The 22,096-nt window shown below is 41.7% G+C and overlaps 1 protein-coding gene across 1 annotated transcript in view; it reads right to left on the reverse strand.

Annotated features, from left to right (window-relative positions):
- Positions 1-5,431: 5,431 nt before the first annotated feature.
- Positions 5,432-22,096, reverse strand: part of ZNF462 (zinc finger protein 462) — a gene marked incomplete at its 3' end in the record, with an annotated part of 139,417 nt that continues 122,752 nt past the window's right edge. Inside the window, exons 11-13 of the mRNA XM_082842121.1 lie at positions 11,720-11,852; positions 6,752-6,875; positions 5,432-5,639 (exon numbers count right to left, since the gene is read on the reverse strand). Of these exons, the coding sequence (XP_082698247.1) occupies positions 5,432-5,639; positions 6,752-6,875; positions 11,720-11,852 (465 nt within the window). The remainder of the gene's footprint in view (positions 5,640-6,751; positions 6,876-11,719; positions 11,853-22,096) is intronic.

The following is a 22,096-nucleotide window of genomic DNA, read 5'->3' on the forward strand; positions in this document are numbered from 1 at the left end:
AGTCCTTCCTGGGCACATTGGTAGACAAGACCACACACTTTCCAGCCCCTTGTGGGTTGGTGGGATGGTATGACCAGGTCTAGCCCATGAAGCAAGACTCGAAGTGATGTGTGCTACTTCCTGGATGAGGCATTTGAGTGGGTAGATCACCTCCAAGCTCTCAGCAATGACCCTAGGATTCATGTGTTAAGATGACAGCAACATCAGATGGAGGAGCTTGGATTCCTGAGCCACTAGATGAAAGGGCATTCCCACTGACCCTCACTGCCAATCTGTGGAAGAATTAAACCTCTATGGTGCTAAGGAGTTGCCTTGTTGCAGCGCCTACCATGACTAATTTATCAGTATATTCTACTTCCTCTACATAAAACCAAGTGGGAGTATGGATTAGACATGAACTCAATAAAAACACTGTTCATTAAATATTTGATGGAGGCCATGAGAGAGGAATAGCTATGTTTTATAATGGACAAGTCGATTACATCACTTTCCTTTAGGAAAACACACAGAAGAAACTTCTTAACCTGCAGTTCTAGAAAAGGTGGATTGTCTCTTGAACATTCAATAACAAAAAGTTACTAAGAATGTGATTCTTGATTGAGCCCTTGTTTTGCCATGCCTCCCAGCAAGCTCAGAGCCAAGTATGTAGCTTATGCATGGTCTCATGGAATGCATTTTTGCCAATTCTCTACTATGATTTTGCTATTCAGTCATTTTCCCTTTAGGTCTTGATTTACCTAATTTTGTTTGCTCTAATTGTGTTTTATACACTCTGTAAGTCTCTTAATATCTTTCTTTTGTGAAGGAGATAAAAACAAGGACGTGTGAGAATCAAATTTTTAGAATGGGCTCTGGATGTAAGCCATTCTTAACACTGGTGAAGGCAGACAGTATAAATCGGCTTTGAGTTTAAAAATCAATGCTGTAATTATAGTCCAGTAAAGATGTTAAAAAAATATTTTGAAATGATTAGATTATGGATTGGCAGAAATTGAATATTCGAATACAGTAAGTTTAACTGGTTACATGATAATTTTGATTTGAGCTAGTTTCTGACAGTAATACTTGCCTGGTCAAATAATTTTAAAAAGCTAAAGTAGTTTGAATTCATCACTAAGAAGATCATATTAAAAGACAAAAAAATCCTTTTTGACCCACCTCCTAGAGAAATAGAAATAAAAACAAAAATAAACAAATGGGACCTAATGAAACTTCAAAGCTTTTGCGCAGCAAAGGAAACCATAAACAAGACGAAAAGACACAACCCTCAGACTGGGAGAAAATATTTGCAAATGAAGCAACTGACAAAGGATTAATCTCCAATATTTACAAGTAGCTCATGCAGCTCAACATCAAAAAAACAAACAACCCAATCCAAAAATGGGCAGAAGACCTAAACAGACATTTCTCCAAAGAAGATATACAGATTGCCAACAGACACATGAAAAGATGCTCAACATCATTAATCATTAGAGAAATGCAAATCAAAACTACAATGAGATATCATCTCACACCGGTCAGAATGGCCATCATCAAAAAATGTACAAACAATAAATGCTGGAAAGGGTGTAGAGAAAAGGGAACCCTTGCACTGTTGGTGGGAATGTAAATTGATACAGCCACTATGGAGAACAGTATGGAGGTTCCTTAAAAAACTAAAAATAGAACTACCATATGACCCAGCAATCCTACTACTGGGCATATACCCTGAGAAAACCATAATTCAAAAAGAGTCATGTACCAAAATGTCCATTGCAGCTCTGTTTACAATAGCCAGGACATGGAAACAACCTAAGTGTCCATCAACAGATGAACGGATAAAGAAGATGTGGCACATATATACAATGGAATATTACTCAGCCATAAAAAGGAACGAAACTGAGTTATTTGTAGTGAGGTGGATGGACCTAGAGACTGTCATACAGAGTGAAGTACGTCAGAAAGAGAAAAACAAATACCGTATGCTAACACATATATATGGAATCTAGAAAAAAAATGTCATGAAGAACCTAGGGGTAAGACAGGAATAAAGACGCAGACCTACTAGAGCATGGACTTGAGGATATGGGGAGAGGGAAGGGTAAGCTGTGACAAAGTGAGAGCGTGGCATGGACATATATACACTACCAAACATAAAATAGATGGCTAGTGGGAAGCAGCCGCATAGCACAGGGAGATCAGCTTGGTGCTTTGTGACCACCTAGAGGGGTGGGATAGGGAAGGTGGGAGGGAGGGAGATGCCAGAGGGAAGAGATATGGGGACATATGTATATGTATAACTGATAACAAAGCAGAACACACCATTGTAAAGCAATTATACTCCAATAAAGATGTTTAAAAAAAAAAAGACAAAAAAAAATCAGTGCTGTTGATACTAATTTACCCTTCTTCCAGGTTTCATGACTATTAATTTTCCCTTTGATTTATAACAGGGTAGCTCAAAGAATAAGTTAATGATGGTAATTACCGGTGCAGGATGCATAGTAAGATAGTTTGTGGCAGTGGCTGTGACTTGCAGTTAAAGGAAAATAACTGTGCTCACGGGTTCAGGATTCCCAGATGATGTTCAGTCACTGGCATTTCCTCCTTCTGAAGCTTCACACACCACTTTAACATTTTTGATGGAAAACATTCATTCCCTCCATAAAATTCCCCCAGTTGGTTATAAATAGCTGATGGAGAAATATTAACATTTTAAAATTCCAGCTCACACCTCACCTTAAATTTACCTTTGCTTTTCGTAACGGTTTAGATTTAATGGCTTGAAATACCTCTCGTGTACATGCATTGAAAGGCAATGCTATATAATTTCTGCATTTCATATCTGTAGTGATATCTGTAAATGATTTACAACAGATGCACATAGACACATGTGAAAAAAATTCTTTATTAATTTCTCACATTTCATTACAAAATGTATGTTGCAAACAACTTTGAATAACCTACTTGTGTGTTTTTTGTTGTTTTTTAAACCCCTTGGCTTCAAGAACTCAGGATCTCCCTATCTTTTATCAAGTACTGGGAAATACTGATTTTATTGGAGTCAATAGGTTATCATTTTGCTATTTATTTTCTTCTCTCAAGCTCTGAAAAAAAAGGTCCTCTGTATAAATTAAACAAAAAAAGTTGTAAATTCTATGTCATTACAGTCAACAGAATTATAATAATGCATCCAAAATGTGCGGCCACAAAATATCAGGTATATGTTTGAAAAAAGAAAAAAAAAATGACATTCTAGCCTTGTTAAAAGGATAATGGTCCCATATTTTTATTAACAGGTTAGCAAAACAAAATCCAATGGATTACAATATTTACATGTTATTTGAAAAATAAAGTAGTGATAAAAGCATGTCACAAATATTTTCTTTTTTTTTTCTTTTTTTCTTTCTTTTTTTTCTTTTTTTTTTTTGTTTGTTTTTTTGGTAACCATTACAAACACCCAATCCAGGTATGGAACTGTTTAGTACATTTGAAATGAGGCCAATTAAAAACAAATATGGACACAAAATGAATCTTTGTCTAGATAGTTCACACTTTCCCTTTTTCTGGTTTCCACATGATGGCCCCCATCCCTAAAAAAAAAAAATTAAATTAAAACAAACGCCCTACAAATAAAAATTCTTAACAGCAAGAAAGTAAAAGAACAACATGCTTTTCAAGTAAGCACTTATTCCACAAATGCAATATCTTTCCATGGATTTTATTTGAAGCTGTGTGGGACACTGTCATCTCAGCAATTCCCCTTCCCTTTCTCCCCCCCTCCCCCAACCCTTCCAAGTTAAAAAAAAAAAAAAAAAACAAAACATGAAAATCAAAGGACTCACACACATACACACACATGCTCACGCACACATCCAAGCTCACACGCACACAGGCGTCTAAAACCTAAGATTCAAGGAAAGTTCTACTTTTTGGAACGAAACCCTTTGTTCACAATCAATCAGAACGTATTATAAACGCAGACTTCAATTTAGTCTAAGCTGCTCCCTCCTGAAAAAGCTAATATGGGGAAACAGAGCAGCTGGCAGCTAGATTAAAGGGAAAAAAAGTAGTTCTCCAGGCTCCTTGTAGGATATAAGTATTTCGTGAACACTCTCACCAAAGGGATGGGATTCGAGCACATCCCCTTGTCCCGCAAAATAAATGAGAATCCCCCCGCCCCCAAAAAACACAATGCAAACAAAAACAGAACACAGATTTAAAATCACACACAAAAGCCAGCCCATCCTAACAGAAATTATTTGTGTGAGACAGATAATGTGTAAGATTTGACAGCAACAAAAGGGTGAAGAGGACTTCCTCGTCTGGCCCACAAGCTGCATAGCTGTGCCGAAAAGTTTGGTTCTTTAGTTAAATTAAAAAAAAAAAAAAAGTTCTTTGTTATTTCCATGTTTAAAATAAAAACGTTCCTATTCACAAAAAACTAAATCTCCCTTGCCCCCAAATCAAAACAACAATCACACACACAAAAAAAACAATTTATATGAAAAACTGAATTGTGCTGTGTTTGTAACACTCAAACTGATAGAAGATAAACGTGTGGCAAACAAAACTCCACAGTCACCTTAAAATTAGCTCACATGAAATCTACCAAATTCTAAATTATAGTTGAACACTAATAAACAGCTTACCTGGAATAAAGGATAATTCACAAACATTTATCTAGTAATTAAAGTCTGTTTCTTTTTTTTGTTTTGTTTTTTACTAAAATAATTAAAAAAATCACAGTATTTTAAGAAATAAAACCCACGTGGGGATTTTAAGCACAATTTGTGTTCCTTTCTTTAAAACTCTTTTTTTTTTTCTCCATTCACCATCTTGCCCAGCAGTTCTCTCTACATTTTAACCACAATGACGACAGGTAGTACTGACAAATGCAGAGAATTCCCTTGGTTAAGTTTGAGGTACTAGGAAACAGGTGACTGTTTTATGCAAAGCAGTTTTTTTGTTTTGTTTTTTGTTTTTTTGTTTGTTTTTTTCCCAAAGCGGCTGCAGTTAGGTCTTGAAAAAGCTTAACGTATTAAAACTAGAAAAACGCACCAAAAGTTGTGCGTCAAAAAGTTGTTCCCCTAAGAGAAGTCTTCTACTGTCACGGAGCTTCTGTTTCCACATACTGTCCAAGACCACCATAGCGCACACGTGTGCAAGGGAGGTGCTTCGTATTCCGCAACAACTGAAACTTCCACGGTGAAGATCCGGAAGGAAAGATGTAGTGATGGAAAAGGAGCCACATATTCCAACCATTTAAATAACTTTAATTTACATACTCACTCACACAGGTACCAGTGCTTTGAAAATAGATTGTTCAGTCCTAAAAAGCAGCTTTGTTCTGTCTTCTCTTTTCTGTCCCCCCCTTCTCAGCCCAAGCTGGCCCTCCCACTTTTTTTCATCACGGTTCAAGTAAGAGGTGATTAAGAATTTCACCAAACGCTTATTCTTTTTTGGCCTCTGCATTCTCCAGGAGAGATTTGTCAGCAGCTACTACACAGATGGCTACTGGTTCATTCTTTAGGGAAAAGTCTATCCCGATTGCTTCGTCATCTTCCTTCTCCTCCATAGAGGGCACCTTAATACTGTCCTCCATGCTAGCCTTCAGGTGGATTTCTTCTTGGCTCACCAGCTTGGTGTCATTCAACGCCCTGGAAAAACATTCACGGTAGTGAAGGGTGAGTATATATATATATATATATATATATTTTTTTTTTTTTCTAGTTAAACAAAAAACATTCATGTCCTTATTTCTCTGATCCTAAAAAGGTCTTGGGGTCTTACAAGTATGACTGAACTGTGAGTGACTTATCCTTGCTACCTGTTATGCTTAGGCCATATATTTCTGGCATCTTAACAAAAAGTTGAACCTATAAAAATATCCATTATCATACTATGTTTTGATTATACCATGCTTTGATTCCAGATCAACATAATTATTTTATGTTCCCTCCTGTACTGGGAACAATATAAATCATAAGCGGTCATAGCAAGAACTGCCTTATGCTCAGACCCATCAGAGGAACCTAGAAGCTTGGAGATTTGCTATATTTATTCGGACTAAACGAGCAACTCAGGTATTAAAGATTTAATGGATAGGTCCAGAAACAAATCAGAGAAACAACAAAGAGCAAAAACCTGAAGATGGGGCCCATGTCCCGGGGAGCTTAGTTACACTCTCTGAAGTTTAGATGCTTCACGTTTCTGGGCATTTTCTGCTGGAAGGACCAACTCCTAGGTTCTCCCAGCGTCTGCTGGGCTCTAAGTGCCTTATCTAGGGGACAATTTCATGTTCAAGGATCTTATGAGTGCTCTACAGGTATGCTCCCACCTACCTGGGAGGCAGGCAGAAGCGGGCTCTGTCCCCGAGGCAGAGCATTGAAGGCACCAAGAGGTGCGTGGGAAGGTTCAAGGCCACTCAGGGAATGAGTCATCACAGAGGCAGGAACAGAAGCCAGATCTTTGGACCCCGGTCCACGCTCTATCAGAGAACGTCATGCTAATGAAAGCTGGAGGGACACGGGCTGGAGAGAGCGCTACACTTCTACACGAGGGCTTGAGCGGGCTCTGTCATTCGTAAAGATGATCTTTCCTCCTTTGCCTTGTGTCTGGGTGACCATTTAAAAACCAGCGGAAAGGTAGAAACCCAGTTCGTTACAACTGCCTCTCCTCCCATGCCCGGAAGTGTGACACAGAGGGGTCTATGTACTGTCAGGAGAAACCGCCACCTCGCACGATGGGCGAAGGCCTTCATGGGACTTACATGCCGTGTCTCAGCACGTGCCTTTCCCACTCAGAGCCCTGGGAAAACGCCCGTCCGCAAAATTCACATGGAAAACGCTTCTCAGTGTTGATAGCAGCCCCACGGTCAGAAAATCTCATCAGATCTGTGAGGAGAAAGCAGAAGTGTTACCTGTGTGCCGGGGAGCGGGCAGAAGAGAAGTCAACATCCATTAGGAAACCTCGTCTCCTACCTTCCGTCCCAAAGCCATTCAGTGAAACCAATTTCCAGATTCCTTACTCTTTCTCCTACTGGCTTTTCACCAAAGGATATTTCTTTTTGTTTGTTTGGTTTTTTTGTGGTACGTGGGCCTCTCACTGTTGTGGCCTCTCCCGTTGCGGAGCACAGGCTCCGGACGCGCAGGCTCAGCGGCCATGGCTCACGGGCCCAGCCGCTCCGCGGCATGTGGGATCCTCCCGGACCAGGGCACGAACCCGTGTCCCCTGCATCGGCAGGCGGACTCTCAACCACTGCGCCACCAGGGAAGCCCCAAAGGATATTTCTTGAAACTCTCTCAAGAACTGTTCCTGTGGTTCCCGAGCCCCAGGTGTCCTCACTTCTCCTCACCTCCCAGTTGCTTCCATCACAAATAACCTGGGTCTGTCTTGCCTGAAGAACCCATTCTGTTCATTCCAATGGCATCTGAGCATTTTTTTTTCCTATCAAATCTCTCCCTTCTGTGATGCTCTGTATCAGTGCCTCAAGTTTAGCATGTATTCATTTTCTATTTGACACAAGTTTATCTCCGCTCACTAAAAAAGCACCAGATCAGGAAAAGCGTGGTAAGACCTCAAGGCTTCGACACATTCCAAGGAAGGCTGAGGACTCAGACTGGTGGTCATCTGCCATGGATATCAGAATCAACACCTCCCAGGGTGACTGCGAGTACTGAATGAGATCTGTAAGCAAAGAACCTAGCAGGAGTGAGTCCCGGGCATCAGGGAGTCTGGAATGTGAAAGCGTGTCCTCAGCTAGTAAGGGCTCCTGGCCAGCTGCCCGGCATCTATGCCTCAATCAGTATGTGTATATATATATACATATATATATATATTTTTTTTTTTTTTTTTGGTGGGGGGAAGGGCTGTGTTGGGTCTTCGTTGCCGCATGCAGGCTTTCTCTAGTTGTGGAGAGCAGGGGCTGCTCTTCGTTGCAGTGCGCGGGCTTCTCATTGTGGTCGCTTCTCTTGTTGCGGAGCACGGGCTCTAGGCGTATGGGCTTCAGTAGTTGTGGCACACGGGCTTCAGTAGTTGTGGCTCGCGGGCTCTAGAGGACAGTCTCAGTAGTTGTGGTGCACGGGCTTAGTTGCTCCGCGGCATGTGGGATCTTCCCAGACCGGGGCTCGAACCCGTGTCCCCTGCGTTGGCAGGCGGATTCTTAACTGCTGAGCCACCGGAGAAGTCCAATTGGTGTATTCTTGAACATGGGGATATGCACACATTTCTGGATAGCTCTGTTGCTAACATCAAATGTTGACTGTCGTTTTATTTCCTCCACGGCCCTGGGCACACGTGAGTGGTCTGATGAACGTGGACTGGCTGGCTAATTGTTTAGAGGCCACGCCTCCTGGCAAACTCAAAGACGAGAGCTTATGTGGCCTTTGTGCTATCCTGAGTCCCCAGCCCACACGTCTTTGATCATACCACAGAGGGCCAGATCTTTACGTGCATAATAAATAGCAGGACCTAGACGGCTCTGCAGCCACGCTGCAGTGAGGGCAGCACACGGGGACGTGTTGATCATCTCTGCGTATCTGATCGCTGTGTGTCTGTACCTACAAGATGTTACAGGAGGATGTCTCCTGGTTGAAACACTCCGTCTGATAAAAATCCTCAGGATGACGTTAACAGGCTAGGTGTCTCTACGCTGCCTTCACCTTCAGCACAAAAAGCTCTGTGAATGGGGCCAGTTTTAACAAAAGATGAAACATTTTCTCACAAATTAAGAAGATCACCACACAAGCCATTAAAAATAATTGCACAGACTACCTTCCTTGATTCTTTTCATTGGAAATGAGACAGCACCATCTGCCCTGCGCATTAATTCCTTAGCAGGGATTATCTTGGGCAAGAAATCAGCAGAATGCCTTCCTAACTCCTCCCAGCTGCATAATGAGAGGGGGTGGGGAGGGTCCTGCTTGGGTTCATGTTGATTTCTTCACGCCTGGTTTCTTCTCTTTCAGATTCCCTCTGAGCTGCCTTCTGAGGCAGGACCTGCAATGTGGCCACAGTCAGTCCCCTCCCTGGTGCTCGTGCTGGGAAAGGACGCTGGGAACGGGGTGGCTCCAAGGGTGAGCCCCCCGAACTGAGCGCCCGATGAGCACCCACACTGCCAACGCGGGGCCTGCCCCTGGCACACGCACTCGCTTACCCTTAGGCAACATGAAACCAGCCACCTATTCTTTCCGAGGGCTCATGCTGTTTCATCCTCAAAGGAGGAGGCCAGTCATTACCTGTCACACATCAAACTGCTCTCCATTAGGCCCGAGAGCTGCGCTAAAGCCACCTCCCGCTCTCTACTCCTGGAAGACAGGACGTCTGGCAAAAACGCCCCGAGGCTATTGTGTGCCGGTTCTTCTGGTTGGCAAGAATACACCTGATGGTGGAAAATTGATTCAAAGGCAACGAAACAAAGAAGGCTGTTCTTTCAAGGATCGGTCGAGGGGTATGGGAAGGTTTTGGCTGGTAATTTCCATTAACGTTACTAGAAGTGACTCATGTAATTCCCCCACCCGCTGAGAGAGGAATACAGGCTTCTCCACCCCAAGATTTTTTCCCCCATGCTGTTAAGGCTCATGAATGTGGATGCTAAACTTTCCAGGGACAGGCGATCAGACACCATGAAGTTCTTTCCAGGCAAACGGAGCTGGTCTGATGCCACAGTGCCCATGCGAGGGGGCGGCCAGGCTGGGCAAGGGAACATGCCTGGTGCTCTCACAGCCAACTGCCATTTAGTTTAGAGGCGTCACAGGGGAGGGGAGGACTAAAGGGGGTTCTTGCCTCTGCAGTACTTACAACCTGTAAAATCATGTGTGCTCGGCTCTAGAGATTAAAACGTCATGGTACCCAACGAGGACTAATTCATTTCCTGGAGAGGAACGGTAGGGCACAGAGCACCATGAAGAAAAGGAGCCTGTGTACCCTCTGTCACAAGCATCCTCTTCCAGAGAACTCTGGAAACAGTGCACAGACGTTAAAGAATTCATCACTAAGAACGTATTTGTGAAATGCTAAAAATAAATAAATAAAGGAAAAGAAAATTTAAAAACCATGCTTCTCAGATCACAGCCATTTTCCTTGTAAGAAACAGATTACTGCAGCCCCTCCTAATAAAAGTTGTAACATGAGAAGCGCAATCAGTCTATATGGTGTGGGTGTTCTATTTATCCATTTACCGCGGGCATGGGGGTTCAGGAGCCAAACTGGATCCCCACTCAGCAAACCTGTGGTCTCCTACTACGGCAGAGGTAAAAGATGGTGGGCAAGGGGATGGGGCTGGAAGTCAGGGCAAGTCAGGAAGAAGAACAGGGAGAACCGCAGGGGGAACGGCCACCAAGTCGGCTTTCTTAGGCTTGCAGACTGACCAAGCAAGAAAAGCCAAGAAATTCCGCAGAAGTGCCCCTTAGAGTGAGGCCCTAAGGGCCACTGGACTGACAGAATTCAGGGGCAGGTTCCCTTTAATGAGGATCACCCCGCTGTCCAAAGGGTAGGGGAGACGGTGTGTAGTGTAAAAGACGTTTTGCCTTTGGAGCCAGAAGACTTAGACTCAACCTCCAGTGGGTTTTTTTTTTTTTTTTTGGTTTTTTTTTTTAAACTTTGAACAAGCTCTTAAGTATCCCGGGCCTTTGTTTCCCCATTTGTAAAAATGGCAATAATACCATCTACATTGCAGGGTTTTATCATTATTATTAGCTGGTTACTATGTTCTAGGACTAACGTTTGTGTGCTATCTCATTTAAGATTTACGCAACCCTAGGAAGTGACACTGTTATTATTAGGATGATGAATGCATAGAGAGAGAAAATAATTTACCCTAAGTCATATAACCAACAAGTAGCGCGACTGGGAGCCAAATCCAGGCAGACCAACTACAGAGCCTCTAACATTATGTAACGTTAAGGATAAAAGGTATAAAACCCACGAGCGCCGGGCCTGGCACATCAGGATGCTCAGCAATGGCAACTAGTACCACTCTTCTCATCACTGCGATGATGTCTATCACATTTATTTCTCAGGTCTAGGTCATCCATGTGCTTTTGATAAATCTGCAATAACTAAAGTAAGATATCCCAAGCTATATCCTTTACGTAGAGTCTTGGGTTTTCCACAAGATTCTATGTTGAGCAATATAGAATACCAACTCTAGATCATGTAAACGTATGTCTACAACTAAATATACTTTGAAAAACTTCACTTTGAAAATAATGATAGACTCACAGAAACTCATACAAAAATACCACAAAACCTTTCCCTGTAAACACAGCCAAATAAAAGCCCCTGGTCTCTCTCTCTCTCTCTCTCTTTACAAAGCAAAAGCAGTAGCAAGGGGGGTGAGAGGAGGACCGTGCAGGACACATGGAGAGAACTCAAGCCCCCTGCAGCTCCCCCCAGCCCAGCAGAAGCAATTTGAAATAAGCGTTCAACTGGAAGCTCATTTACATTCCTCAGTAGCTTTTACAGGACCATCCATCTTGCTGTCTGTCCTTATTCTGCAGATTGCCAAGATACCAGTTTTCCTGAATAAAAAACCAATCATAGCCACGTATTTTTTACCGAATGTATTTCCTGGGAGTTTCTAGAGCTGGTACTAGTTTACAGGACACAGCCCCTGGTGTGTTTCTTAAGTCAGTCCATTCCTTCTGTTGCCCCTACAACAACCTTCTGCCTCCCCTTGTATCTCAGCACGGCCGGGCTGGGTGCCAGCTGGAGCTCAGGGGGCAGGGCAGGGACCTACCTCTGCCGTCAGCCTTGCTGTTCATTTCTTCTTCCTTGTCCTCCTCGTCACTGCTGGAGCTCTCCATCTTCTCCTTCATCTGTTCCAGCTGATCCAAGTTAACTCGTCCAACCAGCTCAAAGTTACGGCTTACCTGAAACAGACCCAAACAGACAGTGGAATCACAAACCGCAACTGAATGCGGTTCTCCCCGGAGGACAGAACTTCCCGCCGTCATTTTCCTGTGGGTGTGCTTTTAGAGCCAGGACCAAATAACCCCAGTGCCTAAGACGTCCTTTCTTCACGCTGACTCTCTCAGAGGTGTACCTGCTGTTTACTTCCACATTCATTTTCACCGGACCTTCCTTACCAAATTCAGTAAGAAGCGTGAGCTACCGTCAGCAGAAAATCAAGAGCACCGTGAAGCCCGGGGTGTAGAACAGGTGTCCAATAAACATTCCTGGAGTTGAATTCAAGGATGTACCTTCTGTAAACTACCCAAATTGTGGTTTCCTTCCCCCTTCTGGGAATGTGGCTTTTTCTGATTTTGGCTTTTGGAAACATGTATTAGAAGTGTCATACACGCATATTTATGAAGTTATGTTTCTGGAGGTGAAGTGACTGTAAGTAACCTGAAGACTAGCAGAGTCACAACATTTCCACCATGAGCCTATCAAGCTGGAGGGCTATGGGCTGTCCTAGCTTTGACCAAACGACAGCTATTCGATTCCTAACTCCAGTTTAGATGTAAGACAATAATATTGGTACTGTTTAGTGTTACTACTGTTTCTGAAGCTGACCACAGCCTATTCATCACAGCTGGGGATTATCTGAGAAAAATCTGGATGACAAATCCCTAAAAACCCTTTTAAAGTGTTAACTATGGCTGATTTTTGTTTACATAAAACGTGGTTAGGATAATGTGGGAATCCAAACTGTCTTCAAAATATCATCCAAGAGAAATAAAAATCCACCCTGAGAAAACTCTGTAAGGATATTCTGTTTGGGGTTCTCATGTCAATGGTAGTACAAAATGCAACCTCTTCAATTAATCTATTTTCAGAACTTCTTCAGTTGCATGTGTAGAATTACCAGCAACGACAGCACAGGAGTCTAGCCAACAAAATGACTCAAACCAATACAGTGATGGGTTCCGTGCTTCCCCCGTGGGGACCAGGGAAGGGGCCCGTGGAGATAAATAAGACCCGGTTCTGGCCTCCAGAGGCTCAGAGTTTAGTTGAGGAGGGAAGACAGACTTCATTAATGAGACTCCAAGGCAGATTTCCATAGCTGCTACACGAGAGAGAGAGAGTAATGAGGGCGCAGGAGAGGACAGGGAGAATTTACAAGACAGTTCCAAAATATTCCCTGGGACCAGCCTGGAACAAAGATGTGCTGAGCACCACCAATTCCATATGCCTGGCAGATGGAAACATCATCATCAACTGTGACAAATGCGAGAGAAAGAGCCTCAGAGCATCAGGGCCAACAGACAGTGCTGTGAAAAAGCTCAACACCGCCCCCATCACATCATGTTGGGGGTCGGCCGCGTTGAAAAGGAGCAAAGAACCCTCGGGATGAAAGCTCTCTTAAAGCAAGAGAAACAATCCACTGGATGAAATCCATGAAATCAGTTGACTGGGAAAACGACTCAGCATGAGGGTGGAAAAGACCTCTTCGTCCCTCTCAGCACTAAACCCTCAGAGAAGGCGAATTCCTGTTCTGCTCAGGAAGAAAAGTTTTAAAAACGAATAGCCTAAGGCGAAGAGGAGGAAGTGAAGTTGGAATCTTTCTTCCTCTCTGAGTTCACGGTATCAGCCGGCAAAGGACTTCTGAACCAAGTACCTTCCCAATTAGGGCTTTATCTATTTACTATCCTCACTCCTACCGACCTATACAGATTTTTAAAAATTTATAACACAGACCTGAGCGCAAGTTTCGGGTTCGCCGTGAACCATGAGACTCTGGGCAAATTACTGAACATAAGTGTCCTCAGTGTCCTTGTTTGTAAAAGGGGGCCAGCATAGTATCCGAAACACAATAAACCGTTCACCAAATTGTGGTTTCCTTCCCCTTTCTGGGAATGTGGCCTTTTCCGATTTTGGCTTTTGGAAACACATATAAGTATGGTAAGTGCATATTTATGAAGTTATGTTTCACCACAAAGTCTACATTTTAATCAAATAGCATTTATGACAAATATGTGAATAAAAGTTTTCTGGGTTGCCAGTTTTTTTCAGGAAAAGGAGGCAAGATTCCAACTGGCCTAATTTCAAAATATGCAAAGAAACAATATTTTGAAATGATCAGTACTTTAAAAGGCAGCCTTTTCCAATAGCTTTCTCCCTGCTTCAGCCAGGGCAACTGTAAGCATGTAGAAGGGGCAGGAGAGGTGGGCATTCCAGCAAACAAAAAGAAATGAAACCAAGAAAGGCCAAAAAACAATCCTCAAACATCTTTAATCCAGCAGTTTGCATTCATTCATTCATTCAGGACTCCCAGGGGCCCTGCTGTATGCCAGGCCCTGTGCCTATCAAGGAACTCACAGTGACAGAAGGAGATCTGTCACCAAACCAAATGTTATTTTTTCTTTTCCTCCTTCCTGTTTCTTTTCCTTTTACAGGAAAACTGTTAGCATTTTGGATTCTGCACAATTTTATGAGTACATGACATTTTCATGGTATAACGTTCACCCGGGGCTCACCGAGGATTTATCTGTCCTGAAGATTTCTAAAATCTTTGTTTAAAAATAAAAATGAAAAATTTTGCTATGTAATTAGAGGATTTTAAATTAAAAACTCTTTATAGGGTTGAGTTCTTACTATACTTTACATCTCGAAACCAGCAATCCAGGGTTAATCTTCATACAAAAGGAAGACTCCTTGCTGCACTTCTGAGCCACCGTCTTCCCTGTATTAGTGCAAGCCCCTTCCCTCCCTCCCTCCCTGCTGACTTCCCAGCGTCCATTCTCACCACCTCTTGCATCTAACCTCCAGGGTGGTCTGACTGAGTGATTTTTTTAAAAAAAATTAAATCTGCTCATGGCAGACTCCACTTGCCCTGAGGATGAAACCCCAATTTCTTACTGGGCTTTACATGTCCCCCCGACTATCATCTTACCCCCTGGCCCACCCTGCCCTCACACTGACTGCCCTTGGCTCTCACCACCCTGAGCTTATTGAGGTCTCTGGAACAGGCCAAGCTCTTGACTTTGTGCCTCTCTCCGCAGAGGCTATGTCCTCTGTGTGAAATTCTCTCAAGCCTGCCTCGCTCACATGGTGTCTCGTCTCCTCAGCCTTCCAGCATCGCTCCAATGTCACTGTATCTGGGGGACCTTCCCTCAACACCTCCTAGGTTAAATATCCTTGCCCTAGGCTACCACAGCACCCTCCCCTCCCCTTTCATAACTCAGTGACTGTACAGCCCAGGGGACTAGATTCAATACCTGGTAATAACCTATATATGTATGTAGAACTGAATCACTTTGCTGTACATCCGAAACTAACAAACACTGTAAATCAACAATGGTGCGATTGAAAAAACCCTCAGAAATTAACTGTTTCTGGCCCGCCTGCCCAACAGAACTGCAAACTCCATGAAGACAAACACCCTGCAGCTTATTCACAGCCAGATCTGCACTGGCCAGTGCAGTGTCCAGATTAGAGCAGGCATGGTTCTCAGCTCTTGGATACTGGGTGTCTGCATTTTCATTTATTGTATTTTTCTGTACTATAAATGTTTACAAAGAAAAACTAGAAAACAGAAAAAAGTCATTTAAAATCCAACGACCTACATGAAGAACCTAGGGGTAAGACGGGAATAAAGACACAGACCTACTAGAGCATGGACTTGAGGATATGTGGAGGGGGAAGGGTAAGCTGTGACAAAGCGAGAGAGTGGCATGGACATATATACACTACCAAACGTAAAATAGATAGCTAGTGGGAAGCAGCCGCATAGCACAGGGAGATCAGCTAGGTGGTTTGTGTCCACCTAGAGGGGTGGGATAGGGAGGGTGGGAGGGAGGGAGACCCAAGAGGGAAGAGATATGGGAACATATGTATATGTATAACTGAGTCACTTTGTTATAAAGCAGAAACTAACACACCACTGTAAAGCAATTATACTCCAATAAAGATATTAAAAAAATTAAAAAAATAAAATCCAACGACCTATACATAATACCTGTGAACTAGTTACATTTCTGTATTCCTGTTCTCTATTCACTGGTGATTTACAGTGCTGCTTTCCGATGCATGGTACGGCATAAATATCAATCTCTGTATACATCCTTTTTTTTTTTTTTTTTTTTTTTTTTTTTTGCGGTACGCGGGCCTCTCACTGTTGTGGCCTCTCCCCTTGCGGAGCACAGGCTCCGGACGCACAGGCTCAGCGGCCATGGCTCACGGGCCCAGCCGCTCCGCGGCATGTGGGATCTTCCCAGACCGGGTCACGAACCCGTATCCCCTGCATCGGCAGGCGGACTCTCAACCACTGCGCCACCAGGGAAGCCCTATACATCCATTTTTAATCACCACATAATACTTCGTTAAGTAGATATATTATAGTTTACTTGACTCTTCCCATGTGAGTCTACCTTTGGTTATTTCTGGCTTTTCACTATTAAAAATGCAACAATAAGCCTTATTATATACAAACCTTTCTTTCATGTTTAGTTTTAGCCATGGCAATCAGGGAAGAAAAAGAAATAAAAGGAATCCAAATTAGAAAAGGAGAAGTAAAACTGTCACTGTTTGCAGAAGACATGATACTATACATAGAAAGTCATAAAGATGCTACCGGTAACTACTAGAGCTCATCAATGAATTCGGTAAAATTTCAGGATACAAAATTAATACACAGAAATCTAGCATTTCTATACACTAGAAATGTGTATAGTGATCTATACACTAGATCTGTTTTCTGAAAGATCAGAAAAAGAAATTAAGGAAACAATTTCACTTACCAGCACATCAAAAAAGAATAAAATACCTAGGAATAAACCTACCTAAAGAGTCAAAAGACCTGTACTCTGAAAACTATAAGACACTGATGAAAAACTGAAGATGACACAAACAGATGGAAAGATATACCACATTCTTGGATTGGAAGAATCAATATTGTCAAAATGACTATACTACTCAAGGCAATCTACAGATTCAGTGCAATCCCTATCAAATTACCAATGGCACAGAACTAGAACAAAAAATTTTTTTAATTTGTATGGAAACACAAAAGACCCCACCTGAATAGCCAAAACAATCCTGAGAAAGAAAAATGGAGCTGGAAGAATTACACTCCCTGACTTCAAACTATAGTACAAAGCTACAGTTATCAAAACACATTTTTGTTCTGGCATAAAAATAGAAATATAGATCAATGGAACAGGATAGAAAGCTCAGAAATAAACACACACACCTATGGTCAATTAATCTACAACAAAGGAGACAAGAACATATGATGGAGAAAAGACAGTCTCTTCAATACTGGACAGCTACATGTAAAAGAATGAAATTAGAACATTCTCTAACACCATACAAAAAAAATAAACTCAAAATGGATTAAAGACCAAAATTTAAGACTGGATACTGTAAAACTCTTAGAGGAAAAAACAGGCAGAACACACTTTGACATAAATCGCAGCAATATCTTTTTGGATCCGTCTCCTAGAGTAATGGAAATAAAAACAGAAACAAATGAGACCTAATTAAACTTAAAAGCTTTTGCACTGCAAAGGAAACCATAAACAAAACAAAAAGACAACCCACAGAATGGGAGAAAATATCTGCAAATGAAGCAACTGACAAGGGATTAATCTCCAAAGTATACAAACAGCTCATGCAGCTCAGTAACAAAAAAAAACAAACAACCCAATCAAAAAATGGGCAGAAGATCTAAATAGACATTTCTCCAAAGAAGACATACAGATGGCCAAAAAACACATAAAAAGATACTCAAATTCACTAGTTATTAGAGAAATGCAAATCAAAGCCACAACGATGAATTACCTCACACCAGTGAGAATGGCCATCATCAAATAATAATATAATAATAATATTATATTAAATAAATATAATAACCAACAATAAATGCTGGAGAGGGTGTGGAGAAAAGGGAACCCTCCTACACTGTTGGTGGGAATGTAAACTGGTACAACCACTATGGAGAACAGTATGGCGGGTCCTTTAAAAACTAAAAATAGAACTACTGTATGATTCAGCAATCCCACTCCTGGGCATATACCCAGAGAAAACTATAATTCGAAAAGATACATTCACCCTAATATTCATTGCAGCACTATTTACAATAGCCAAGACATGGAAACAATCTAGATGTCCAACGACAGATGAATGGATAAAGAAGATGTGGTATAGGGACTTCCCTGGTGGGCCAGTGGGTAAAACTCAGTGCTCCCAATGCAGGGGCCCCAGGTTTGATCCCTGGTCAGGGAACTAGATACCGCATGCATGCCACAACTAAGAGTCCACGTGCCGCAACTAAGAAGCCCGCATGCCTCAACTAATGATCCCACATGCTGCAACGAAGATCCTGTGTACAGCAACTAAGACTCAGCGGAGCCTAAATAAATAAATTAATTAAAAGATGTGGTATGTGTACACACACACACACACACACACACACACACACACAATGGAATATTACTCAGCCATAAAAAAGAATGAAATAATGCCAATTGCAGCAACATGGACGGACCGAGAGATTATCGTACTAAGTGAAGTAAAACAGAGAAAGACAAATGTCATATGACATCACTTACATGTGGAATCTAGAAAATGATACAAATGAACTTATTTACAAAACAGAAATAGACTCACAGATTTTGAAAACACACTTATGGTTACCAAAGGGAAAAGGTGGGGGGAGGGATAAATTAGGAGTTTGGGATTAACATATACACACTACTATATATAAAACAGATAATCAACAATGACATACTGTATAGCACACGGAACTCTATAATAACCTATATGGGAAAAGAATCTGAAAAAGAATGGATATATGTACATATATAACTGAATCACTTTGCTACACACCTGAAACTAACACAACATTGTAATTCAACTATACTCCAATTTAAAATACATTTTTTTTTAAATTTTTAATTAAAAATAGAAAAGAACGCAGTAATAAGCCTTATTGTATATAAACCTTTCTTTTATATTTAGTTTTAATTTTATAGGCTAAATACTCAGACATGAAATTACAGGGTCAAAGTCAAATGGTATACAGATTTTATAGTAAAGTTCCAATATATTTCTAAGTTTGCTTCTAAAATGATCATACTTGCAGTGATTACTTTCTGGATCTCGAAATTGGTGGGTATCCGACCAACTTCTTAATGAGGCAGAGGACATATGGAGGGACATTCACTTTCTTCTTTAGAGATGAGAAGCAATTTATCCCCTTGTTTCACAAAAGCCCACAACAGAGGGAGAAAGACAGCAAGGCTGAGTTTGAGTTCTAGAACCTGGCTCCTTAGGGCCTTCTGAAGGCAAAAGAAGCCATCCAAGTTTTTAAAGGGTAGACTGTTCAAACACACAATCACTCAGACTGTAAAACTATGTGCAGATCCTTATATCTCGTGAAAGTTATCTGTGAATGCCCAGGAATTGAAAGTCCCCCATAAAGGCCGCTAACTCAGAGTTGTGTGAAAAGCTGTCCAGTAAGGAGATGAGATGAACTGCCGAAGACCAGCAAAAACCTTACCCCTTAACACTGAAGCGGAGATGCTGTAAACCCTTCAATGCTCATGCTTAGTGTTCAAGCTTCACCACGACACCTGTCTTTGTGTTTGTCGCTTTTTAACCATTCAGCAAAATGGTTTCTGTCTGTCCCTAGCATATGAAAGAATTTCCATACTCGAGTCTTATTCTAAGGGAAGGAGTGTTATGTGATTTACAAATATAAGCAAGTTGCACATGCATTTTCGTACTGCCCTGGGGGGCAGACCCAGCCTTGCAGGAAAGACTGATATAACCTTGCTTGTTACGGAAAGAATGAAGTTGGACACCCTCGTCTTCAGATTACTTAGCAAACATTAACTGGGGGAGATGGTGATGAAGACAAATCCACGTAATGTTTCCAGAGTCCCCCTCCTACTGACTTAACACTTGTACCTTTAAAAAGAGACCTCCAACCAGGATGTTCACATCACCTAATAGTGCATGTTCATGTTAAAAAGAAAGGCCAAGAGAACTTTTTACTTCTAGAAGAAGTGACAGCAGAGAACATGGAAAAACTGTCTCTTACATCAGAAGTGCCCATCTCAGTCACAAACTGACAATGTGTAGTACTGCAAAGATTTTAAAGGACTCATGGCCCAGGCAGGCAAACTTTTTCTGTGAAGGGCCAGTTAGCGAGTTTTTTAGGCTTTCTGGACCATATGGTCTGTCACAACTACTCAATTATTGTGTAGCTTGAAAGCAGCCACAGATAATACGGAAATGGACGAGCATGGCTGTGTTCCAATAAAACTATATTCAGGGACACTGAAATTTGAATTCTGTGTAATTTCACATGTCATGAAATATTACTCTTTTGATTTTTTTCAACCATTTAAAATTGTCAAAACCATTCTTAGCTGGCGGGCCATATAAAAACAGGCAGTGGGCCAGATTTGGTCCATGGGCCAGAGTCTGCCTACCCCTGACTTATGATACCAGGTGGTTTGCCCAGCACATCCTCTTTGCCTGTCTCTGAAAGTCAGAATGGGAATGAGGGAAAGGAATCAGTGGGAGAAAGGGTCAGCAAAGCACTGTCTCTACGAATTCTTACAGGAAGGTGGTCAAAGACGCAGGTAGAAGTCTTAAATTCTCTGCTAAGAGCATTTCTATCAGAGCTCTTATAAAAGCTTCTAGAAAAGATAGTCAGCTCAGTGTATTAAAGTTCTATGGAAGGTGAGCCAGGACACCATACTTGCTTTGCATTATGCTGCCCTCCTATTTTATAGACATCTTTATGCAGCACTTAACACGCTGGTTGTGATTCTCTGTTTAAGGTTATCTCATCTGCTTGCTTATAAACTCTTGCAGGGTAGCAACGGTTTATTTAGTTTTACAGGCTCAGTGCAGAGTGTAAGGCCAGTCATCTAGTTGACACACAATACATGCTATCTGAATCTACCAGTAACATAAAATCCCACAGGCGATCATAAAGTATAAAGAACTTCATAATATTGCATGCCATGATACAAACCTGCTTGCTAATGAGAATAAAATTGGACATTTTCTAAAATATTTTGTTTCAATGCTGACCAAATAATCTACTATACGCTAAAAATTAACCCAGTAATTTTTCCATGTATCACTTTAACCCTTATGATCATTCTGTAAGATATGTGTTATCTTCTGTATTTGTAGATGAGGAAAACAGGACACAAAGCAAGTTAAGTGATAAAGCCAGGATTAGAACTCACATCTTCAGATGACATAGCTCCAGCTTTCCTCATTAGAATGCAGATCATCTGTCGAAATGTAAATTTGCTTACAAAATATGGAAACATTATCCATGGGATACTGGCTGAACACAAGAAGGAAGAAAAAAGTACTGTGACAATAATATTCGATCCAAAATTTGGTGGGATAAAGCAGTAGAGTCTTTTGAGAATATTTTCTTCAAAATAAAAACCTTTCTGAGAACAGTAAGAATAAAGGATGGTAAAGTTCCCGAAGGGTATGGGGCACGGAAGTCAAGGAGACCATCTACTTTCCTTTGCCATCATTGAGTTAGAACAGAAAACATGCTCCTGCCAGACCTGACTTAGCAAAAGTCCAGACAAAATCAATCATTTTGAGAATCTCAGCACAGCCCCAGTCACAAGTACTCAAGACAGCCAAGTGAAAGGCATCATTAAAGTCAAACAACTTTGCTGTCGGCCAACTGAGCTGCTGCCAATCTCCTGAACTCGAAATCCAGAGGCAAAGATGCTGCTGCTGCTGTCATGTTTTGCTTATTTGAACAAACCGGATACGGATAATTTCTTATTTGAAAAGTGCTTTCATTTATTTATTTACTTAGCAACCAGCTACTGGAGACTTTATTGTATGCAGGGCACTATGGTTAGATTTGGGAAGAAAAGAGGTAAATAATGTGGCTTCCATTTTAAGACTGTTGCATCCAGTGGCAAGACAGAGCCTTGTTAAGAGTTAAGCGCAAGTGGAGGCAGCATGAAATACACGCCTTAACAGAGGAAGAAGGAGAGCTCTACGGAAGCCTGGGAGCTGGGGCCATTCATTTTGGCTGGAGAGGTTAGTGGAGAGTTTCAAAGGTTATAGGCAAAGAACATCTTCAAATGTCTACTTGAGAAATATCTTCTAAGGTTCTGCCAGGCACATCCCTCGGAATATGACCACACCTCTTGCTCATCTACCTCCGATT

The sequence above is a fragment of the Leucopleurus acutus genome, assembly GCF_964270905.1.
Source record: "Leucopleurus acutus genome assembly, chromosome: 7".
Taxonomy (NCBI): domain Eukaryota; kingdom Metazoa; phylum Chordata; class Mammalia; order Artiodactyla; family Delphinidae; genus Leucopleurus; species Leucopleurus acutus.